General features: G+C 39.3%; 1 protein-coding gene across 1 annotated transcript; it reads right to left on the bottom strand.

Annotated features, from left to right (window-relative positions):
• Positions 1-7,032: 7,032 nt before the first annotated feature.
• Positions 7,033-12,301, bottom strand: LOC115796207 (coiled-coil domain-containing protein 13-like). The gene is made up of 8 exons (XM_030752499.1): positions 12,189-12,301; positions 11,970-12,074; positions 11,644-11,808; positions 10,787-10,963; positions 10,221-10,427; positions 10,008-10,108; positions 9,499-9,561; positions 7,033-8,446 (listed from the first exon to the last, which is right to left on the bottom strand). The coding sequence occupies exons 1-8, from the start codon at positions 12,198-12,200 to the stop codon at positions 8,365-8,367; spliced, it is 912 nt and encodes a 303-aa protein (XP_030608359.1). The 5' UTR covers positions 12,201-12,301; the 3' UTR covers positions 7,033-8,364.
• Between the last annotated feature and the right edge of the window lie 1,075 nt (positions 12,302-13,376).

The following is a 13,376-nucleotide window of genomic DNA, read 5'->3' as shown; positions in this document are numbered from 1 at the left end:
GCTGTGTAATATTTCAGTTTCTTCCATGTTTTTTTCAAATAAAATTTAAAAAATTCTTTTTTTTTTTTTTTTTTTAATTTTTAAAAAATTTAAAAGAAATTCTGAGTGTGCCTGTGATGGTGGGGAGACCTTCAGTTAAAAGCTGTCTGTCAGACCATGGTAGAAAGCTACATGCACCACACAGCAGGTGCTCATTACCCCCCCAAGTGGAGTAGTGCGGTAGGCGCTGCTGCGCGATTGCTATGGGGGGTTGGGGTGGGGGTGGGAGGGCGCCGGCAGGGATGCTCGCCCAGGGCGCCAAACAGGCTAGGACCGCCACTGGTTACATTTCTCAAGCGGCGCACATCAGGTTATGTCTTATGTTACAACATAGGTTTCAGAGGGTATTTCCGGTTATGTATTTAGGACTGATGCAAAACTCTAATTCAGGCCTTATTAGACTGATAGAGCAATAATTCTTTTTGCATATAAACTAGAAGAGTTACACTTAAAAAAAAAAATCTGAGTCTGGTACTGGCGATGGGGCCGCCAGCTTGCTAATTGCAGTGATAGAAGGATTCCGATAGCAAACCGGTGAAATTCTCAGGCTGGTGCAGGACAACCTCAGCATGGCACAGTGCCGAGCGATCAACTGGTGGCTAGAACCGTGTAACACACAAAACCATGGGTTCATTTTTGACTCACATAAAGTCTCTGGTTGCTTTTTCCATTTAAGAAATATTGCTAAACTCAGGACTGTTGTCTCAAAAAGTGATCTGGAGATGGTTGTTCATGCCTATATCTCCTCTCACTTGGATTACTGTAATGCACTATTTTCTTGTCTGCCTAAAGCATCTTTCTATTGCTTCCAATCTGTCCAAAATGCTGCTGCAAGGCTTTTAACTCACTCTCATAAATGTTCTCATATCACCCCATTGTTAAAGGTTCTGCACTGGCTTCCTGTCAGGTTTGGATTTCAGTTTAAAATCTTGGTTCTTACTTTTATAGCCTTAAGGTCCCCACTTAAATTGTTGAACTACTCCACCCCTATTCTCCAAGCCCTCCTCTTGACACAGATCCTTAGGTCCACAGATAGAGGTCTTCTTCTGATCCCAAATACCTGTTTGAAAACTAAAGGGGATTGTGAATTCCAAACCTTAGCACCAAAACTTTGGAACAGTTTACCACTTCCTCTTTGTACCCTTGACTCTGTGGCATACTCTAAAAAAGAAAAACAGCTTAAAACTCATCTGTTCAAGTGGGAATTTAGGTGATATTTTTGTGTTCTGTTTTTTTACTTGGTTCAATCATTTTGACCTTGTATTAGCTGTTCTTTTTTTATTGACACCTCTTGTCTTGGAAAGTGATATATGTAAATACATTTTATTTACTTACTTTTAAGAGAATTATAAATTCCTTCAAAGATGCATACTATTCTTTCTGCAATAATGGCACAATCACTGGCAATACACAAGTATTAGAAGCAAGTGTGAGTTAGAAGTGTTTCTGGCTTATGGAGACCTGTACCCTTACCTGCAGACAGTGTACCAAGGGGACCAAGTGAGATTCACAGAACACTATATTGCCACTATTTGTAAAACTCAACAACTGTTATAAAAATTCTTTACTACACTGTCCATTGTTCATTGTGACTAAAAACTAACAGCAGTATAAGTTGTTTGTCTAGTGCTATGTTCACCCTATGAGCAACAAAGTTACAAAACCACACTGTCAACAACTTGTATTAAAGTGTTGCTCTATTGCTTGTCAACATAATCTCTGGGAATGTGTGTGCCTGCTAACATGGAAGCATTTAACTGGAACCATATAACACTTCACTGCATCATTTCAGACTGACACAGAGGACAGACTGATATTTACGTCATTTACAAAATATGAATGTTGCCATTCAAAACACGATAAACATCAATGTTTTCAAGTTTGAATTGAATTGATGTACCGATTTGTTTCTATTTGTTTCTAATGTGCTATTTTATTAGGTAAACTGATAATTATGCTCCAAGTTCCTTAATGGTCTGGATGTTGGGGAACTGTCCTTCCTCTGCAAAATAATGTGGAAGTCAGGGACAGAGCCCTTGGACTGACAAACCTGAGGCAGCGGTTCTCCCTTTTTTTAAAAAAAAAGGGGACCACAGGGTCTCTGCCAACTTCAAAGGGATCACACTCCTAGATACCCCTGGGAAGGTCTATGCCAGGGCACTGGAGAGGAGAGTCCATCTTTTATTCAAATCTCCATGAGCAGGAGTAAAACCACATTATTCCTCCTGCTCATGGAGCACTGTACCAGCTCTTTATTCTCTTGAGCAGGGCGCATGATTTTGCTAAACCAGTCTACATGTGTTATGTAGACTTGGAGAGAGCATTTGACCCTTTGGGGAGACCTATAGGGTGTGTCATGTAGGGGGTACTTTGGGAGTATTGGGTACTGGGCCCACTATTGTGGGCTATTTGGTTCTTGTACAACCATACTGAGAGCTTGGTTCACATTGCCAGCAAGAAGTCAGGCTAGTTCCTGGTAGGATTTGGACTCTGTCAGAACTGCCCTTTGTCACAGATTCTGTTCACAACTCTTTTTATAGACAAACGTTCTAGGTGGCAGAGAATGTTGGAGTTGGGTCTCCTTTGTTTCAAATTATGTGCTTCTGTTGGCTTCATCAAGTGACAACTTCCAGCTTGCAGTGCGGCAGCTTTGTGGCGTGGCTGGGATCAAAATTAGCACCTACAAGTCTGAGGCCATGGGAGTCAGCTAGAAAGGGGTAGAGTACATACCCCAGGTTGGGAATGAGTTGCTGCTCCAAGTGGAGTTTACATATCTCAGGATCTTGCTCAGAAGTGAAGGAAGAATGGAAGATTGACAGATGGATTGGTGCAGTGTCTGCAGTAATGCAGATGTGGTCTCCATTCCCACCCTATGGCCACGAGCTAGGAGTAGTGAACAAAAAAAAAAATTAGATCATGGACACAAGCGGTGGAAATGAGCTTCTTCCAAGTGTGTCTGTGCTCTTGAGGAGTTCAGAGTACAGCTGCTACTCCGCCACATTGAAAAGAGCCAATTCAATTCAATATTATTTATAGTGCCAAATCACAACATATAGTCACCTCAAGGTGCTTTGTATTGTAAGGTAAAAACCCTACAATAATTAGAAAGAAACCCAACAGTCAAAACAACCCCCTATGAGCAATCATTTGGCAACAGTGGGAAGGAAAAAACTCCCTTTTAACAGGAAGAAACCTCCTGCAGAACCAGGCTCAGGGAGGGACAGGGGGGAGAGAGACAGGACAAAATACATGCTGTCGAAGACAGGGAGAGATTACTAACTAATGATCAAATGCAGAGTGGGGTATAAACAGAGTACAAAGAGGTGGACGAAAAGAAACACTCAGTGCATCATAGTTCAGGCATCATCAACTGGGAGGCGACCCAGGGCAGACCGAAGAGTCTCTTAACTGTCTTCTATGCCCTCCAAGGAGAGCTGGAGGAAGTGGCTGGGGAGAGGGAGGTCTGGGAAGCTCAGCTTAAACTGCCCCTGTGACCCAGACCCAGATAAGCTGCAGAAACCTGATATTTTCACCAAATGTAATTCATTTACCCATTTTTTTTACTTACTATTTGACATAGATTTTTTTTTTTTGGTAAAAAAAAATGTGATAATAATAACTTGTTGCATCTTCATGCCTCAAAAAAGGTCAAATGGCTTGTCTGATTATAATGCAGGGAGTCAAAAGGTCTCCCAAAATGTTTGACATTTTCATCCTATGGCTATGTGCTGAACTAAATTCTATTCAACAGAAGAAACGCGCTCGGAGCCATTATGCTATGGCAGTAGAGGACAATGACTGTCAAATCTTGGAATGTGGGCCTGGGAATGTGCTGCATTTATTACATATGTATCTTCTATTTTAATGGTTGACATATTAGGTATTAGTCAGTAGCTACATAAAAAGTGTCAGCTCTTTAAAATATAACAAGTGTTAACAATTCAGTCTTTAATGATTACCTGAAAAGAGAGAGTACCTTGTTTTGTCTTTGTCTGGTCTGAGAATATTCAGCTGCTTTTCCCCCTTAAATGACCTACTACACAATGCTACAGTGTATGATTTTGCACAGGCACCTTGAGGACCTGTTAAGTGTTAATTAGGAGGATGTGACTGTTGTGTCAAAACAAATATTCATACATTTATTTTCAGAAAACATACAGAGACAGCATTTCTCTGTGCAACAGGCCTCCTGGGGCTTCACTACATCTCAGCTGGTGTACTACTCCCTTTTGTCTCTCCCAATTATTTCCATCTCTCTCTCTACTCAAAACTTTCAGGTAAACGTAAAAGTACAAAAATCATAATCCGTTATCAGCGATGCCCTTGCACACATCTCCAGAAGACTACAGATCTCACAAAGCGTGATCATATTCATGAGCAAAATGTCAACCCTAACATGCTAGCATGTGTTTAAGTAGTTATTAAACAATTTTGCTAGTAAAATGACATCCTGCCATGCAGCTGCAATCAGGCACAGAGTCTGCTTGCAGGAACATAAAGAATATCTGCACCAGTGATGATGCACACGCATGACAAAACCAATAGTCAACATTTGTAGTACTGCCAGGTTATCATAGTGTTTGAGTTTCTTTAAAAAAACACACACATACATTGTTGAATTGTACACACTACATGCCCTTCTTCACAGCGACAGTTTTTGAAGCGCGTCCAAATGCAAAGTTAGGCAGTTGAAATTGAATAAAAACAAACAAGCTTTTTTTTTTTCCCATAACTATCATCAGATGTAAGGTGAAGTGTTTTCAAAAGAAATTGATTATTTCCAGGTTTGCTACAACATGGTGAGCAATTCAATTTAGAATGAGAAAATTGCCGTGAGGCTTAGATACGGAAGAGCCATGAGTCGAGAACGACACTAGGTTACTTAAGTGGAGGAGAAACGCAGCCTTCAGTGACAGAGCGCTCAGAGCACAGAGTGTGGGGAGCTACAGTTTGTCAAAAGATAGCATTTTTCTAAGGAATCAGTATGGAGTAAAGGAGTCAGTATGTTATCCTTTCAAGTATGTCAATCACAGTGATACAGCTGGCACATTCAGCCATTTTAATAATTCTGTATTATTACTGTATTCATCCTATTTATATTTATCCTTTTGGATAAATATTCATCCAGCTTATCCAAAAGCCAGAAAAGTCAATGATTAAATGACAACTGTGACACAATAATGACAATTAAAATGTTCTCTATAACCCCGTAATGCATAGATCTGCTGTTAGGAGCACAATAATCCTACAGGATCCATTTAATTTCATTTTTGCTTTGGATCAAAACATAGGAGTCACCGTCAAGAAAAAAAATGGGTGGCCTATAGTACTTTGCTAACCACACTGCCATCTAGTGATGCTACTCTTATTTAAACATATTTGAGTAAACAAAATTACTAAAGGGCTCATACAGTATTGACTCACTGCACCATGTCCATAAGGGAAGTGTAAGAAAAGAAGAAGTTTAAAGATGAGCAAAAAAAGACTCAAAATATGAAATATGAGGGCACAAATGCGAGTCGGGATCAGGCGTTCTACGCACAAGCCACATTTCATCAGCACCTCACTATCAGCTGTGGGTGACTGTAGTGAACACCTTCATGCTTGTTTTGCAGTATCAGTGTCAGTGTCATTAACTCATCCTGCAGACTTTGATCTTTACCTTTCCCCTCACCACCGCCTGGAAAAGATAAAAACTCATTACTTTATTTCTACTTACTGTAAATGAGCACATTAGGACCCTGCTGTTTATTTTCTTTCCATTACATGTAAATGAGAGGCACTGAGAGATGAATGGACTCATAGAGGTCCAAACCGTTTTCTGGCCTGAGCAAAGTTCACAGATCCCTCATGTACTGATGGCTAACTTTAACCTCTGCGTTCACAGCTGCACTATTTACTTTAGTTTCTGGATGCAGTCAATGGTCTGCAGGAAGCATTGGTCCAGAACGAGGGAATACCTCTGAGGAGAAGGATGGAGAAAGGAGTCATTCAAACTTGGAATGACAAATAGGTGAGGCTGTTTACGTATGCTGTGTTTACATAAGTTTGTGTTTGGTTTGGTGGGTTATTGGGCATTTTGGAATAAATCTACACCTTTCTGCGTAATACAGCTACATAAAACAATAATAAAATTGTCTGGTAAAGTGTAATTTATTTGAAAGTGATGACACTCTTAAATAACTGAAGTCAACATGAGTAGTCATATTAATCTTTGATATTAGGTTAACTGAAATTTCACAGTAGCATGGCTAAAAAAAAGGAAAGCTTATTGAAAAGATGGCAATAATGCCCCTCTTGCTACCACCTACCACATTAAAATTAAATATAATTACAGGTTTGAGAAAATGCTCAAACGCTGGCTTCACGTGAAGCAGTTTTGTGGCAAATTTAGAAAACCAAACAGAAATGTATTAAGCTGAGCGCTTTCCTGGCAGTCAGATGCAGTTAGGGACCGTGACAAGCCGTTGCTCCGTCAACACCCTTTCTGACGCAGATTTCCTCATTTGATGCGTATCTGGCAATCCTCATCTGCTCATCTCTCAAATGCTCTTATGGTGACACGTCTCACTCTGCTACATTAAAGGGCGCTACACCTTCCATCCAGGAGGTATTCAAGCACAAGCTGTTTTTGTTACTCTGAGCATAAAGGCTTTCTTCATCATGTCCAAACTCTGATATTTTTGTCTTGTGGCACTTTCTCACTCAGTCCAATGGGGACCTGCCAATCTCCCACAGGGTCCTGGAAGACATAGTGCGGTATTTGAAGCAGCACACTAACTCAGCCATGGTTTTAAATTAAGCGTGATGTGGAGGGGGGGTGTTCTGCTGAAACCCTTTTGGCTACATCGGAAGAAAATAACTCGGATGTTAGTATGAATGTAAGGGCCACTCCCACTGGGCATATCCAGACAACCTTTGGATTAAGAGCCATATACTGTGCATGTGTGACACGCTCTGGGGAATGTATAGAGGACTACACTGGGAGTTTGTGCAGCTTGGGTTCGCAATCATTTTCAACCGCTATTCCCACAAAGCTGGTTTCAAGTCAGAAATGATTAGTGTTAATATTTAATAGGACTATTGAAACTTTTGGGAACTTAACTGCGGTGATTACTATTTAGCCTGGCCTGTCGCACATTTATTCACAACTAAATGGAGCCAAAAAAAACCTTTTAAAAAAAATCAACGAAAGTCATTGCCATGAAGGTAAACAATGTATTGAAAATATTTGGTGAGGATTCGGTTCCTTTTCACTGATTAATTTGGATGTTTCTTTGGTTTACAGAAAATATTTACTTTGAAAACAGACAGTATTAGTCTCAATACCTGTAATGCATTTAAGGTTAGCAGCCGAGGAAAGACAAACATATAGTTAATAAAATGTGACAGTGACATTTATAAAACAGCGAGCAGACGAGATGTGAAACCACAGGGAGACGTCTTATCAGCGTCAACCGTTCCTGCAATCAGTCGGAACACTTGTCTGATGCCATCAGGGTTAAGTTGAAGGCTGTTCTACTCAAGGTACTTAAGTCGTTAAATCGAGGTCACTTGACCGCACGTCACAAACTGTCTTCGAGGGGCTCAAATGGAAAGAAAGTCATATAATGTTTGTGGCTCAAGAGGAGAGCTTTTTTTTCCCCTGCAGGCTGCTGTTTGTCACATGTGACAGAAGAAGGTAGGTCTCAGCTGGAAGTGAGGCTGAGCAGGGACCAGCCAGTTCCCCTGGTTAGTGTCTTGTCTGTGCTGTCACAGAGCCTGCAGGAAAACATGCCTGACTTGTCTCATCACGTCACTGAAAGCTGTAGGTCATGGTGGAGAGTGCTCTTTAGGGATGCCCTCAGCGCCCGCGTTTCCTCCAGCTGAATGACCAGCCAAGAGACAACATACAAGAACAACATGAACATCTCCGTGCAGCTCCCAATGTTATGGGCAGAATGAGCACTGCTGTCTGCAGTGTGTCTGCTACCGCACATCATTATTTCTGTCATCTGGTTAAATTTTATAGTAAAACTCTTGAACCAGAACCAGTTTAAGGCAGTGTTGTCAAAAGTCAGAAATGCAATGTTTACAAATGCTAGCTGGATTGTTGGACAGTTCGTTCAGGTTTGTCTGCGGACAGTTCCCGGTGCTCAGACTCCTTGGTGCTGAGGGACATTGCTCCTGTCGACAGAGTTGTGATAGCCACGAGCAAGAAAGATAAAGGAGAAATTGAAAAAAAGAAATCTTGATATTGTCACATCATGCTGTCACTGAGCCTTGGCATATCAGTCCTACCCATGCTGTATGCACAGTGGTTACTTTTGATCTAATTTTGTCCTCTCAAACAGCTCCAGGATCACTGGCCTGTGGTGCTCCTCTTGGTACTTCTGCCTCCAAACATGTCTGGCTCAACATTTTCGCTCTAGAAGATTCAGACAAATGTTAGAGTTAATGCAATGACATTATTTTTAATAGACACAGCTGAATAGAGCTTCGAAGTGACAATTATAAATAGATATACTTAAGAAAATGCATATAATTGCTCAGACAGGCTATTGGCTTAATAAATATATGCAATTTTATATAAAAGTTTAATTTTTACATCATTAAATTTCAGACTTTAAACTGAAAACTGTAAAAATAAACCACCAAGCTCTCATTAGTGCACACCACAGTAATGACTGTGGCTACATAAATAAAATGAACAAACAAAAATGGAGAAAGCCTGCCTGTGCCTGTGACCTTGGGCTGGGACTACACAAATAGTTTAGTAATGCAGCATTATAGCATTCAATTTTTACCTTGATAAGAAAAAAAAAGGCCATTTGGGTTTTGCAGTGCACATAAATGAAAACTTGAAATATAAAGAACAACATTTGTGAAGAATCATCCTCCCAGTGCATTGGTATAGACTAAAGCAGCCTAGCAATAAAAGGTTTCCCACCAATAAAGCACTCCTTCAATACCATGTTTGACGAGTAAGAGAGCCAGCATCAGGAACATAAAGATGCTGCTCCTGTTCTCGCTGGAGACCTGTTAGCTGCAGCAATCTGGATTCTCAGTGGCAAAGGTAAAAAGAAAACAGTCTTGCTTTTGGAAATATTTCATGACCAGTGCTGCTGGCACAGGATTTTCATCTGTTTTTTTGGTTGGGTCTTTTTGGAGGAATCAATCAAAACTGCTTCAAGCCTTCAGGTGAATCGGTAATTTTTGATCTATACTTTCACACAGAGATGTCCACTTCAAAACCATGTCCCACTGATAGAGTTACACTGTGAGCGATAGATTGGAAAACAATTGCAGAAAGAAAATCTACAGTACTGTATATTTAACAGACTCCTCGAGCTGGTTAGACTTTAAACAGCTTGACATGTAGCTGTGGTCACATCAGGCATTTTGTTGTTTATTCATTCAATAATCATGCCCACATCAGTACAGTACAGGAACGATACACATTGAAAGACTTCCACTTACCTGAATTCTATGTTGCTCCCCACAGCTGGCAGCACCAGTTTATGACCAAATTTAGAAACTGAACTGGAAAAAAAAAAACACATTGAAAGGTGGTCAACAGAAATCCCAGCGGAAGATAAATATGTTCAGCAACACAATCATCAATAAACTGATAACAGATTAACCTGAGTAAATTATTAGGCCTTCCCCTGCCAGACAAAACGCCAGAAATTCTTTATCAAAAAAAAAAAAAAAAAAAAAAAAAAAAGGGGGGGGGTCCAAGTTGAACTATGCTTAAATACAGGTCAGTGTGAAAGCATCAGAAAAAAAAGTCTTGAAAAAAAAAAAAAATATATATATATATATATATATATATTTTTTTAATCATATCAACTTAGTTTAAATTAAGATTTTCACCTTTGTCACCACCCCACCTGCAACGTATCAACATCCCAAAGTTTGGGAACCACTAAGCTAAATTAATAGTAAGAATACTTCAGTGATTGTAATTTTCAGGCCAGTACGCATACCCTGAAGATGGAATTCTTTTGGTAATGCCTCCCTCTTCTGGAGAAACATCAGAAGTACAGTTTGTTATCCGGATGCTGGGCTGCCTATGCATGTCATCGTTCTTCAACAGGTATAAACACACATTAAACAGCTGGTGAGACTTTTCATGCTGTAATCTCGGAGAAAGCACAAAAATTTAGAGAGCACAAAAGACCTAATTATTTCTTGCCTACCTTCTCAGAGAATTGATGGGTTGTCTGTAGTTCTTTGATGATGGCATCTTTCTCAGCAAGTATCTCCTTAAATCTCTGGATGACAGGACTGTGCCCTGAAGGATTGTTGCTCAGCTGTTGTCCTGCACTCTGCTGGATCTCCTTGCTCTGTACATTTTGTTTTTGGCTAAGTTGTTTCAGCAACGTCTGCATCTGGATCTGCTGCTTCTGCCAGGGGTAGAAAAGATCCACAAAGTTGTTGAGAACAATGCAGTAAAGCATGGGCCCATCACAGGACATCCTGTGTTCGGTAATATTTTGATTTCAACTCATAATTGTGAAGTGAAATTAATACTAACTGCCAAGGCCTGTTTAATAAGGTATTTAACAAAATTATTAATTTGTAAACCATTTCATTGATTTATTTACTTCCTGGACTCACGGGCAACTGTTTTAATATAATAAATTAAAAAGTAATCAGGCGTGAGATACCTGCTTTAAAATCTCACAATACATACTTGAAAATGTATATATACATATAATAATAGATGCACCTATATGAATTTGTTTCTTATCTACTATCTTACCAACAAAGCATCCACAAGTTCATCATCACGTTTCCCCTTCTCCTCTAGGGTAGATATCCGAAACTTCAGAGTTTTGATTTCAGCAGACAGAGTTTTGCTCCTGGCTTTGGAGGCTTCCATCTTTTTCTTCACATCTTTGTATTCTTTCACGAGCGCCTCATAGTCCACCGAGAGCCTCTGTACAGTTGTGGAAGGAGAGAAGAGCCTTAGTGTATTAACAGTGTAATGTTTCATTAACTTACAATCACTGTTTAGGACCCAGTTACACAGACCTAGACACTGGTCAGCGGCTCTCTGGCCATCCAAAATCCATGTGGCCTCCAGCAGCCACTAAATTGCAATTGCAATTTATGTATATAGAACATTTGATTACATGTCAACTCAATGATCTTAACATAAAAGATAAAATCATAAGAACCTATGTAGGTCTACAAAGAGTTAAGGCAATGAAAACAACAAATTAAAATGTACTAAAAAATAAAATACTGTAAGCCTGTGAGAATAAAACAGTTTTATGTAAAATGTAGTTGAATGTAGACACAGTTGTAACTGGCATCAAGTCCAAAGAACAGGACCACAGTAACTGAAGGCACCATCAGCACACTTAGATCTAATTCTGGAAATAGTCAAAAGATCAGCATCTGACAACCTGAGAGGTCTAACTGGGTTAAGGGCACTGAGCAAATCTGAAACAGATTGGGGGACCAAATCACTGAGAGCTTTATGAACTCATAGAAGGATTTTAAAGGTAATTCTGCGCTGAACTGGGAGCAAATGAAGTGACTTCAATACTGGGGAAATATGTTCAAATTGTCTCTGATTGGTGTGCAGGCCTGTGTGTCTGGAGCTTTACGCACCTCAAATGCCTCCCTCTTCTCTTTCTCTATGGTGCGAATGTAGTTAAGATTTCTCTCTTGAGTCTTCTGAAGGACACTCATGCCCAGAAACTCTTCTTCTCCACTCACAACACTTGACTGCCTTTGTTGAGTTGACTTGTTCAGCTGCTGCTCGAGCTCCCGTACCTGTTTGTTTGGTGCCAAGCTTTGCTCATCATCAGTTAAGGCATTTGTTTTATGTTTGTCTGTAACACACCTTTCTGAAAGCACTTTATTAAATACAAATAATGTTTAACTTTCATATGAACTAATCTAAAATCTAATCTGAACTTCAATTTTTAGTTTACCCTTGTCTGAAGAGCCAGTATCTGCTGTGCTCGACCTCTAAAGCTCCCAGGGCAGCTTAATAATTGCTGAAGGTTGACCTCCTCTCCAGTCTCACTAATCAGAACCTGAAGAAGTTCATATTTTAGAATCTATAAGTCACTTGTGAAAACTCATTCAGCTACATGATATTCTTCTTAAGAGATTATATTTAAGAAAGGAAAAAAAAGATAGACTCCTACCTTCTGAGCCATTTTCAGCTCTTGCTTGGCAGACTGAACCTGGTTGCGGTACTCAGTCACTTTCAGTTGGGCAGCTGCTAATTTTTCCTGCAGAGATTTGACCACTGGACTGTCCTGCTTTTGAAAACATCTTATATATGATCTTTTGTGTGCTTCCATTTTATTTATAAAATATATAAATAAAGAGCATTCTCCACAAGGGTACAAAATATACATACATATATATATATATATATATATATATATATATATTATGGAATGCCATTTAGGAAATATAATATATATATATATATATATATATAATATATAATATATATATATATATATATATATAATATATATATATATATATATATAAATGGAGGAATCTGAATATATTGAATGAAAGTCTGAATATATGGAACGAAACTTGAATATATTGAATGAAAGTCTGAATTTATTGAATGAAAACTGACGTCACGGAAGCTCTTGCGCCATCTAGTGTTTTTGTTACGTAAAGCACATTATGTCGCTACAAGAATGGCCACTATGAGTCAATCTGCAGGGAATTTAGTGGCAGAAATCCCAAATAATGAGTAGCTAATTAACACCCTGGCAAATGCATGAACTGGCCAACATAATGCTAGCAGCAGTGTTCTAATCATACTACTGATTAAGAGTTTTTATTCAGTGAATCTCTCAGGTCAGACAGCTCCTGCGTATCAAGCTAACAATAGCAGACCCATGCCTTCCACATCCACATCTCAGATTCTAGACGGCGCCTGGTTGTTGTGGAGGGTGCCTGTGCATGTTCTGCGTAATGTTAGCTTGCATTGCAGGAGCTGTGTGACTGAGAGGTTCGCTGCATTTGGTTCTTCCACGATGATGAAACAGTGAGATGAATGCAGCAGATTGACTCATAGTGCCGCTTCTTGTAGCGATATTATGCGCTTTACGTAACGAAAACACTAGATGGCGCTTCCGTGACACAGCTTTCATTCAAATATTCAGACTTTCATTCAATATATTCAGACTTTCATTCAATATATTCAGACTTTCATTCAATATATTCAGAGTTCATTCAATATATTCAGAGTTCATTAAATATATTCAGAGTTCATTCAATATATTCAGACTTTCATTCAATATATTCAGACTTTCATTCAATATATTCAGAGTTCATTCAATATATTCATTCATTAATATATC

This window comes from Archocentrus centrarchus, chromosome 17 (genome assembly GCF_007364275.1).
Source record: "Archocentrus centrarchus isolate MPI-CPG fArcCen1 chromosome 17, fArcCen1, whole genome shotgun sequence".
NCBI lineage: Eukaryota > Metazoa > Chordata > Actinopteri > Cichliformes > Cichlidae > Archocentrus > Archocentrus centrarchus.
This window is presented reverse-complemented; position numbering and strand designations above follow the sequence as displayed.